Source organism: Natrix helvetica, assembly GCF_964273705.1.
Source record: "Natrix helvetica genome assembly, chromosome: 1".
NCBI lineage: Eukaryota > Metazoa > Chordata > Lepidosauria > Squamata > Natricidae > Natrix > Natrix helvetica.
In genome coordinates this window covers 107508320-107519927 of record NC_138548.1, presented here as the reverse complement: position 1 = coordinate 107519927, position 11608 = coordinate 107508320, and the positions used below count along the sequence as shown (strand labels likewise).

The 11608-nt window shown below is 40.9% G+C and overlaps 1 protein-coding gene across 1 annotated transcript; it reads right to left on the bottom strand.

Annotated features, from left to right (window-relative positions):
- Positions 1-5477: 5477 nt before the first annotated feature.
- Positions 5478-11273, bottom strand: MYOD1 (myogenic differentiation 1). The gene is made up of 3 exons (XM_081934972.1): positions 10345-11273; positions 6894-6972; positions 5478-6366 (listed from the first exon to the last, which is right to left on the bottom strand). The coding sequence occupies exons 1-3, from the start codon at positions 10888-10890 to the stop codon at positions 6107-6109; spliced, it is 885 nt and encodes a 294-aa protein (XP_081791098.1). The 5' UTR covers positions 10891-11273; the 3' UTR covers positions 5478-6106.
- Positions 11274-11608: the final 335 nt, after the last annotated feature.

Sequence of the window (11608 nt, the reverse complement as noted above, 5' to 3'; positions counted from 1 at the left end):
AAATGGGGGGGTGTCACGCGTTTTGCACGCATGCGCACTGGGGAGGTGTCACGCATTGCATTATGGGTGCAGCACGCCCGCACTCGACCCCCCTGCGCTCCCCCCACTTGTGACATGCGAGCCAAAAAAGGTTCGCCATCACTGGTATAGGGTCTCTTGCTTGAGCAGGGATTTTGACTAGAAGATCTCCCAGGTCCTTTCCAACTGTTATACTTAATTTTGTAATTCTATGCAAACTGTAGATTCTCATTCCTGAGATGAAGATTCCCCAGCTGATCTTTCCTCCATTTTTTCATCTGTGATGAATTGGTACACATAGGTCTGACATAAACAAAGGATTTTATATTTTGAAGAACAGGAACAATAGTTCCAGCCAATGGCAAATCTAAATTTTCATTTCAAGAGATCAGGAGTCTCGGCTAGATTTAGAGCAAGCTGTGATACAGGATGCTGGATTCAACAAAGTTTCAATTTCATTAGTTGGGAGATTCTAATGTTCCTAAATTAAACACCATTCTCATGAGGTATCAAATGTTCCCAGTATTTTCTGTGAAGAAGTAATTATCCCATTCATCTTAATGATCACTGCTCTGTTTATATTTTTTTTGCCCATTGTTGTTTTTCTATACATTTTTTATAAGTAGCGGTATTTAAGTAAGCTAGAAAAACATTGGCTACAGGGATTCTGAACTTCCAATTTATTATTTTTTCTATAATTGAAGTTTGCTTTTTTTTGCCTCCCCACCTAATGGCATTCTGATAGTAGTTAGTACAGTAGGTAGTAGTAGTAGTGGGGGTAGAACTGATAATAGGATAAATCTGCTGGAACTGGATCCATGGACAACAGATATTTCTGTGTTTGCAGCTTTCTGTCATCTGGTGGTATAACTGAGAAGCTGATATCCTATTAATTCATTGTCCTGTCATGTTATACTAGCTTTTTCTTGCTGTGTTAGAAAAAAAATGCACATACAAACCATGTGCCTCTGTGAGTGAGTGAAAAAGAATGTGTCTATTTTGAGATGTGTTAAATGCATATTCTCTGTTGTAACGTTAGAAGCAGCCTGTGGAAAGTTGGACTGCTAAAATAAATCATTGAAATTCAATACCGAGGAATACTTGTAGAATAGGGCATTCGTTATTGAGCACAACTATTTTGACAGAGAGCTGTATGGTTTCATCTTTACGTGAGAAGATCATTTCGTTTGCTTACAAGAAAAGGGAAATTTCTGTAGAAAAAAAGCAAGAGAATTGAGAGACAATTTTTGAATGGAAATGTATTCCTGCTTTTGAATAGTGAGAGAATTTTCAAGCAAGCAATACAAGTTTACCAGACTTGGGAAGAACTTTTGCAACTCCATTATTTTTAAACCAACAATAGTTTAAACATGTTAAACAGTTAGAAAGTGTTCTTTCTAGCTAATCTATTGGTTGGATCTTTCCTTTCTTTCCTTCTTTCCTTTCCTTTCCTTTCCTTCCCTTCCCTTCCCTCCCTCCCTCCCTCCCTTCCTTCCCATCAAATCAGTGTCAACACAAAGTGACCACATGTTTTTTCCAGGAATAAATACATAAGAAATAGAAATTAAAGCAAAATTTAGCATACTAGATTTTTGCCAATATAATGTGTGTGTGATAACATGGAAAGGGTCCAATAGGACTTACACAACCTCTATTTTGTCTGGAATTTTTTTTAAAAAATATTTAAAATCCATCATAACAATGCCCAACTGATTTCAAATGGAACATAAACAACATATGAACCAATAATAAAAGTATGCCCAAACTTTAAAAACGAAAGCAATAACACTTACTGAGGTATCTTTAAAGGCCAGGTTTAAAAGTAGTTTAGCCACTCCTAAAAGCCAAGAGAAAATGAAGCAACTATTAACATCAAAGGGAATGCAATTCTTCAGTTTTGGAGTGGCATTCAGAAACCAAAACTGATTATTTTCTTATGCCCAATAACTGGACTTTCTCAGAGGCGCTGCTCTTCAAAGGGGTTTTCATCTATGAAGAAAAGGGAAAGTCTTCTTCAGCTTGATAGAGGCGCCAAGCAACTGCATGGAGAAATTCATTCTGTTTTCTTAGCAAGGGGAAGAAGTTTCCCATTGCCTTTTTATAGGATATTTTTACTTCCCAATTTAGCCTCGGGTTCTGGTATTCCATGAAAGAATCCTGTCCAAGTACTAACCAGTCCAGATCCTGATTAGTTTCCAGGCCCAGCGAAGCTCAGCCAAGTATTGTTACCTGGATTTAACTCTCCAATCCACAATCTTTTTCACGATAAGTGGCAAATTGGTGAACAGCCTTCAAACTGGGAATTGAACTAGGACAAAGAGGGCAGCTCTAGATCAATGTGCTTAAATTTACGTTAAAATAAATAAAAGGGAAAAAAACAAAATAGTAAGTCCTTATTATCATGCCCTTTAGATAGGAATATCTATAGGACATAGTCAAATAAGTCATGCTGGTAGCCTCAATGGTGCAATTGAAGCTTTGTTCATTTTTATGAGTCCGTCACATTAAAAGTGGAATATTTGGACCTGTCTTAAGCCGGAAAATATCAGAGCCAGAATAATACAGTACCTTCAGAGCTCAATCTGCCAAGCATCCATCCATCCAAAACTGGAAAAAGTTCTGTTTGAAGTAACAAAGCCACTCTTCCTCCACCTCCTTTAGATCCCAGTATCCCCCCTCCTCCCAGTATCCCACCTCCTTTAGATCCCAGTAATAAAGCAGACTCCTGGTTGAAAGACTGCTCGGAGTCTTTCAGTATCGTCCAAAGATTCAGTGTGCAATGCAACTATGTGGTTTATCAGCCTTTTCCATCTTACCTCCTCCGTGTGTGGGTTAAGGATTATGGGAGTTGGATCTATCTGGAAGGCACCGAGGAAGACTATTCTTGGTATATTAGTATACCAATACAAATAATATATTGGAGGACAGAAATTGTAAATGTGGCTATGAGCAGAGCATTCTGGAAGACTGTGCTTCGAAGGAAGAACAACTTGCTCAGAGGAAGTTCCAAGAAGCCAGTTTAAAGAACAGCTGCATGAAAGTTATTTTCCTCGTCCCTGCCAGAAATAACATTTGGCTCTAACTGCTGGTTGCCCAGGAATTGTAGACATGAGGGAAGATAAGATGAATAAGGGCTATTCGGTCATTTTTAGTATCCTGGTCCAAACCAGGCCGCTTATAAGAGAAATCCAGACACTGATAGCAGAGGATCTAGAACAGGGGTGTCCAAACTTGGGAACTTTAAGACTTGTGGACTTCCACTCCCAGAATTCCCCAGCCAGCATGGCTGGCTGGGGAATTCTGGGAGTTGAAGTCCACAAGTCTTAAAGTTCCTAAGTTTGGACACCCCTGATCCAGAAGAAGCATTGGCAATTATTTTTCTTATGGAGAAGAAGCATAAGAAATAGAGGCCTCTAAAGATTAGGAAGACCCAAGTGGTGGCCAACAACATTTCAGAAGATCTGGAAGTCTTAGCCACTCAAAGCAGATATTAGTGGCAGAGCAGGAAGACCCAGGAAGTGAGTAACTTTAGATTCAGAAGGCTGAGAAGTTCTCTGAACCCAAAGCTCTGAGAACTAAACACTGTAAAAAGAAGCATCCAGACAGAAGCCCAACATGGTGTCATTAATGAAGCACTGAAGGCAGCCTAAGTCCTCCATAAAGAAAGCATCAGTTAATACAACTAAAAGAACTACTGGGAGTAGGTGATGAATTAAAGTCTGGGTAAAAGCAGTTTCCAACACCCTCCACTTTCCAGCACAATTCAGTAAGCCACACAAGAGAATGTTAGTTAACATGGGCTATGGAGGACCAGGCAGAGGCCAAAGGTCCTTGTGGGGCCAGAGTTCAAGTTAAAAGGCAAAGTTAAAGAACAGGAACAAAGAGTACTGTAGAATATAGAATGTAAACATGTTAATAAAATAGTGTATAAGGTAATAGACATGAGAAAATAAAGCAGAAAACTGATTGTATGAAAAAAGAAGCAAATCTCTTAACGTTGTAAAAAAACCCTGAATTTCTCCAGTATCTTATAATACAAATCTCATTTAGTGAGAATTGTGGGTCTCTTTGACTAGTACCTCCTCACAAAGTAAGTGACCTTTTGAAATATATAATGGATTTAATTACAAGGGATGATTTCCTCTATGTTTGTTATAGCATCTTATTTGTCAAAGCAAAAGCAGAATGAATTGATGATTGAATCTGTGGGACTGGTTTTAACGTAAGCCACAGTATGAAGTTATGACTTATTCCTAATTTGCTTTTAAAAAAGAAACTCTTTGGTTCAAGATATGATGTGCAACTGCAGGTGATTTGAGAAGAGAGTGAAATTGCAGAAGCAATTGTAAATTATTTGCAGCTGTGGTTTCATGATAACTCATTCACAATATGAAAATCAATTTGCCAATTATAGTTGAAATAAACCATAAATTTGAAGTCAGTAAAGTTGCTTTGATTAGGGTAAATACATTTGGTATTGTGAACAAAATAGTCTCACTATATTGCTAAATTTTCAACATTCTAGGGATATTTGCATTTCTTCTCAGAGTTAAACATATATTTTACATCTGTGTTCACATCCAGTCCTATTTGATTTTAATATTTTACATTTGGCAGTAGTGGATAGTTGACAACACCAATGCTGTTTCCCTAATTCATAAGATCTCACACACAAGCTTATTAAAGAGTTCAGAAGCATGTATCAATATGATTCAGGAAATCCAAACTCTACATACCATTCTTAAAACAGATGTTGGTAATAATATTTACACTGCCTGTTACCAATCCAAGAAATGCTTTTTTTTTTCATACTCAAGCAATCCTCAAACTGACTGAGGTTACTCTTAAGCTATGCCTTGCTTAAACTGAATAAACCACATAACACAAGCATTACAGTGACCTGAAACCAAACCCATCACATTATGGCTTAAAGTCTGAGTGGATTAGTTAAAATCTAGATTCCTGTTGACTGCTCATACTATTTAAATTATTTCTAGACAATAGAAACTCTATGGTCATGACATTACAAATATAAAATTGCATTACGTATAAAAAATAGGGCCTCTAGCAAGTGCTCATTTCAGGAATGAGTAGTTTTTGACTGAGTTTGCAGTCCTTAGAAAACACGAACTTGGTCATTCTGCATTTGATTACAACTTGGCATATTGTGTGAATTCAGTCATTATAGTTGATGTTTCATGGTTTACCACAACGCATGATTCTATGCACAGAATTATTGAATAAACATGCCTTAGCATGATGTGTGAACTGCTTGCATGTCTTGTCAAGTAATTATCTGCAATGAAAATGTCAGAATATGCACAATAATAGCACATCCAGTTCTTTCCAAACTATTTTGGTCATGAAATTCTTGGTGACTTAATATGACCAAGCAGAATTAAAAATTACTTGTCAATATTATACCAGGATCCCTAGCCAAAGACAAATAACTCCAACCATTTTATAAATAAGGATCTTTATTTAGAATAGTGTTGAAAACATTCTCAGCATCCATATTGTATAAATATATAAAGTTAAAGTTTGGCACAACAAACCAAGCAACATTTAAATACATACATTTTTATTGTTCTTTCCATGGAAACTCTTTTTTTTGCAAAGTATACAAAATAATTGCTCTTGTTCTTTTTTTAAAAAAAAGTGGTCCACAACCTTTTCTGCATATATGTGGATGTGATTATGGTGTGGGGGTTTAGATGGGGGGAATTGCAAAGGCAGCAATTCTGATTGCATCTGGCTGCTTAAAGTATACAGATAATAATGGGAATTGAGCAGCCTATCCAGGACTGTAAGGATCCCCGTCCATTGACCTTTCCACAGTAAAAACATTGGCCATTTCATGGTGCACAATTCTAAAATACCTCTATATACAAATTAAATAGCTTTTGTTTATAACCAATAAATAAGTGCATTCTTGGAGTAATACAAGCATGGAAAAAAAGGAATTATTAGATAGATTTGAAAGCGAGTAAAAAAAAAAATAGCCGTAAGTATCGTTCATTCTCAGTCTTGGAAATGCAGGTTTAAGTATGACTGCTGGTTAAAAGAGATCTTTTGTCATATTTGCACTTCATAGCACTTGGTAAATAGGGTTGCTGGCATTGTTGTTGGCAGAGTCCTGTGGAATCTGAGTACAGCTGGCTGGGGAGCTGGTTTGGACTCCGGTATCACTCAGGCTGGGCCCTTCGTGGAGTGAGCAAGGGCTGCCTTCAATCCCACTTTCAGCTGTGGGTAAAGCAGGACAGGCTGTGCTCTCTGTTGAAATCCGTTCCACAATGCTGGATAAGCAATCTAGGCTGGAAACGACTGAATTCTTCCCTTGCTTTGAATCTAAAGACAGGGAGATCTGTCAATCTCAGGACAATACCAAGAAGCTATTTTTTGCAGGAGTCCTCACACGTACGTACACACACACACACACACACACACACACACACACACACACACAATACATGTATTTTATATCATATATTGCTATTCAGCAGTCAAGGGAACGATTTCAGCTAAATGTCTACTCAATTCCCCTCTAGTTGCAAATTCAATGGACATTACAGTAATGGCACATAAGCTGGGGATAAATGAAGCTGAGAATACAAAAAGGGACTGTTTTAAAATTTAGGCATTTATTTATTAAATTTATATAGTGTTCATCTCACTGTTCAAATCTAAGATTATTATTACCAACGCAACTGCTCACTTTGATCATCAATGAAAATTAAATGCATGCAACTTAATAACAGTAACAGCATATTTGATAAAATGTATATGCTTTCAGGTACATGTATATGAATAAAAAAGTACCCAAAGTATTATATATCTTAATTGAGAAGAATCTTTTTAAAAAGGCAAATACTCACCACTGAGTGATTCAGAATAGTAGCTGCTGTCATAACTACTCCTTCTGCGAGAACTGCAAGGAGGACCACTGTATTCCATCTGAAAAGAACCCAACAATACAAGGCATTCAATCAGTCTGGCATTAACAATAGCACTTAGACTTATATACCACTTCATAATGCTTTCTAAGCAGTTTAGAGTCAGGATATTGCTCCCAACAATCTGGCTCCTCATTTTACCGAAGTGAGTGGAATTTTGAGTCAGGATTGAGCCTCTCGAGCCCCTCCAGGATTGAGCTCCTGGCTGTGGACAGAGTTTGCCTGAAATACTGCATTCTAACCACTGCACCACCATGGCTCTTAGAACAGGAAGAACTGTTTTTTTACTCTTAAGTGAATTCCAAATATTCATCAAAGTAGGAAACAAAATTAAATTACAAGAGAATTGTTAGATGCATAGCAGCCAATACATGACTCATTTGTCTTGCCTTGTTAAATGATCTCTTCAGCAAGTCAGAGACTCCCATAATTCCTATGCTTCGATTAAATCCTCCTCTCGGACGATTTTAGACTGGGAGGTTTCAGAGCAACTGACAGTTATGTTAACAGTAACCCTCTCTGTCACACCCCAACAATGGAATAAAATCAGCTCAACGAAAGATTGAGTATCAAGAAAATCCAAGTCCTGCCCAAGATGACGTTCACTAAATCACAGGGAAACATTCATTCTTTTTCAATCTAGCCTACCTCATAGGCTCCTTATTGTGGCAATAGGATTTAGGGGGAAAAAACTCCTATATGTTACCATGATTTTCCCCTTTTCAAGAACAAGATTATTATTTTTTTAGAAAAGGGAAAGAGGGTTGGTAGAAAAGTCTGTGATATTACAAATTGGATTTTACTGCGGCACGCTAATCTTTGCTTCTTTTCTAAATTGCTATTAGATATATTAAAGCACTTTATTATTGTAAAACATCTTCAATACGTTAGATCCACAGCAGTGTTATAAATTTTTGCCTAGTAAGGTTTTTTCCTAAATCACAGAACTCCATGCACATTTATTAGAGAATAAGTTCCAAAGAAGCCAGGATGGTCCCTAGAAAATAATGATAGAATAAAGTATCCATTAGCAAATCATGCTTTTTTCCAGAAAGGCTTTGAGCCAGCAGGTTTTAATGACAATCTTTCAATGAAGATTCTACACAAATGAGCAGATTCAGAAGCATTTACTTTGGACTGCTCCATTCCTGAGGAAGTGAATGAGGTCAGGGTGTAATTTTAACTGCTATCTACCAACTCAAAAATATTAACTTTAGGATATATAGTTGTACGGCTGGGGAAAAGGGGAGATGTATCTTTGGACAAGCAAGATGATAACGTTCCATTTAACATACAGGATAAGTATGCATTTTCCGCAGTGATTAAATGTCATAAGCAAATAGTAATTATATTTGCTCCAAGAAAAAATAAAAAAACAGAAGGGCTCATTTTACTGCAAGGAGGCCAGAGGGAGTTGAATTTCAGAAGACACAGATTGAATTTCATACCACAAATCCTCTGGAGCAGAAAGAGTGATACTTAAAAGTTTGTTCTCTAACTGTTTGAAGTTGCTGTTGCCGTATTTTATACGTGACTTTCTTGAAGTGTTTTTGTGTACGTGCATGTCCGTGCACCAATGCCTTTGAGTCAATTCTTGACTCCTGGACAATTCCATGCCGTATTTTATTTTGGAAGTGGTTTGCCATTGCCTCTTGCTTAGGACTGTGACAGAATGACTAGCCCCAAATCATTCATCTGGCTTCATGCCTGAAGCAGAACTCAGGTCTCATGGTTTCTAGCTTGTTGCTTTGATTAAAATATACCAATCTGGATCTCTTGCTGAGGATGTTTTAAAACTGTATATATTTTTCTTCAGTTGGAGTCACCAAAGAAGCTTCTGTTGAGAAACAACCCATTACTTGAATAAATATATAAATAAATGTACTCTGTAGATTAGGAAGCATGTCCCCTTGAAGTAAAATCCCCCCCAATTCAGTGGGTGCTCATTCCTTAGAATGCAACCTCACTAATACAACTAAGGTTGGATGGAAAGATGAATTGGAACTACAGAGCTAAAAGCAGAACAGAGAGACAATTTATTCCATCCATTTATTACAACCACTGACACATAGGAATTGCCATATCAATTTTCTCCTGTCTCCACCCTAATTCCTGAGGGAACAAATAACCCAAACCGGGATTAAGACAGCAAACCTCCCCTCCCTTTTTACCCTAAAACTGAGAGCACCAAGAAAAAAACCCTTGCCTATACACCTTTTTCTTCTCTTTCTCTTGGATTAGAGACTAATCTGAGACTTCAGCACCAGAGGAGAGCATTTCCTAATTTCCTGGACATAAGGATGAACAGAAATCAATCCTCCCTCCCCCTTCCAAGGAATCAGAGGGCACTTGGAGAAAGATGCTCTCAAAAGGCATCTCAGAATGATTATAAGCTTTCTCTTTTGTCCTGGAAATTAAAAACAAAATGCAGAGAAAACCTGAGAGAATGCATGTCAACTAAAGGACTAAACTGCACCATATCTCCTCTTTAACACAAACTAAACAAGAAGTCCTCCAACCTAGTACTATTGTCAGTAGTTACCATTTTAGGAAAAGCAAGCTAACACTTGCAACCCTAAGAAACATTTTAAGGAAGCCAAGACTAGAAGTTGGGGGTTCCCTCTCCCACATGGGGAACCCTAGTTTCTGAAAAGGCCATGAAAGCATGCTGAATCCTGCCCCCACCCCAAAATGATTCTGGGGTTTGGGTAGGCTGAGGCACAGATGGGAACTTCTTGCTTCCATGACACAGATTTGAGGGAAAAACATCCTCCCGTCTCAGGCCAGAGCTTCTTATCTTTAAGAGGACTGTCAAGACATGCGGGGAAGTTGGTCTTGTGGACTGCCCATCTCTCCTATGCTATTCAACGCGAATAGCAATAGCTCTTAGACTTATATGGGTAGTCCTTGATTTACAACAGTTCATTTAGTGACCATCGGTTACAACGGCACTGAAAAAAGTGACTTAAGACCATTTTTCACACTTATAACCATTGTGGCATCCCTATGATGATGTGATCAAAATTCAGACGCTTGGTAACTAATTCATACTGTTGCAATTTCCCAAGATCGTGTGCTCATGTTCTGTACACTTTTGACAAGCAAAATCAGTGGGGAAGTCAGATTCACTTAACAAATCACGTATTAACTGTAGTGATTCACTGAGCAACAGTGACCAGGAAGGTCGTAAAATGGGGCAACGTTCGCTTAACAACAGAAATGTCAGGCACAATTATATACAGCCCTCCTTAACCGGTTTACAGAGTCAGCATATTGGAACACCCTCCCCCCGCCCCCAACAATCTGGGTCCTCATGCAGACCGAAGCGTCCTCGATCAGCCGCGGCTTTTTGCGCCACAGCGCGGGGACTCACCATGCCGTCGGAGCAATTGGAGCGGGGGCTGGAGGCATCGGAGTCGCCGCTGTAGTGTTCCAGGACCGGGTAGTAGACGTCCTCTTGCTCCCGCAGCAGCGCCTGGAGGCTTTCGATGTAGCGGATGGCGTTACGCAGGATCTCCACCTTGGGCAGGCGCTGGTTGGGGTTGGTGGAGGTGCAGCGCTTGAGCGTTTCGAAGGCCTCGTTGACTTTGCTGAGCCGCCGCCGCTCCCGCATGGTGGCCGCCTTGCGGCGGTCGGCGTTGGTGGTCTTCCTCTTGCAGGCCTTGCAGGCCCAAAGCAGGCAGCGGCCCGCTTGGTGGTGCCCGCTGGGCGCCCGGATGTGCTCGTCCTCGTGGCCGTGGTGGTGGTGGCCGTGCTCGTCGGCCTTCAGCAGGCCTCCCACGTGCACCAGCCGCGGGTCCAAGTCTTCGAAGAAGTGCATGTCCGACGTGTTGAAACAAGGGTCGTCGTAGAAATCGCCGCCGGGCGAGAAGGAGCAGAGGGAGCCCTCGGTCAGCTCCATGTGGCCTAGGACGTCCATGGAAGGGCGGTGGCCGCCGGGCTCCCCACCCGGGCAGACGGCGAGGGCTTTCTTAACGCGAAAGGCGGGCTGGAGGGAACGCGGGGGGCTCCGGTGCCAAATGAGCCACGAAGGGATGCGGGATGGGGCTTCGGTCTGGCTTCCCGCTTCTTTCTCCCCTCCTTTCCCCTTCCTCCGTCGCTCTGCCTGCCTGGAAGCAATCGGCGGGTCCTTCCCGATGTCATCCCGCCGGCTCCCCTCGTGGCTCTATTTATCCCGGAGAGGAGGCTGGCCGTTCCTCCGCAGCCACCTCTGCCCCACCTGCCGGCCTATCCCCTCGGGCCTCGCAAAGCCGGTCGACGGGAGGGGCGGCGGCTGTGGGGGTGGGTGGGTTTGTCTTGTCTCCAAGCGGGCGGGAAGGGAGAGGCGAGAGGCCGGGCCGTCGTGATTAGAGGGAGGCCGAAGAGAGACGCCCCATCGGTCGAGAGCCGGAGAAACGTGGCCGTGTTTTGGAGAGAAGGGATGGGTTGGGGAGGGGACAAATGTCAAAACGCCTGCCCCCGGGGTGGGTGGGTTATCAGCCGGAATGGGGGGTCGAAATCTGCCCAAACCACCCGTGATTAGAAGGGAGGAGATGCTCTTTCGATTTTCGTTCGTTTGCAATGTGGTGCTTTTTAAAGTCTTTGTCCTTTGCTCTTGGAAAAACTTGGGGAAAATAGGAATAAATGCAGCTCTGTAA

What these genes read in the sequence shown, in the direction of transcription:
- MYOD1 (XM_081934972.1), bottom strand. Translation starts at nt 10,890, where the DNA reads ATGGACGTCCTAGGCCACATGGAGCTGACCGAGGGCTCCCTCTGCTCC. An exon ending in CCAATTGCTCCGACGGCATG is followed by an intron (nt 6,973 to 10,344) that starts GTGAGTCCCCGC and finishes GGTTCTTTTCAG; the next exon opens with ATGGAATACAGTGGTCCTCC. An exon ending in CTATTCTGAATCACTCAGTG is followed by an intron (nt 6,367 to 6,893) that starts GTGAGTATTTGC and finishes CCCTGTCTTTAG; the next exon opens with ATTCAAAGCAAGGGAAGAAT.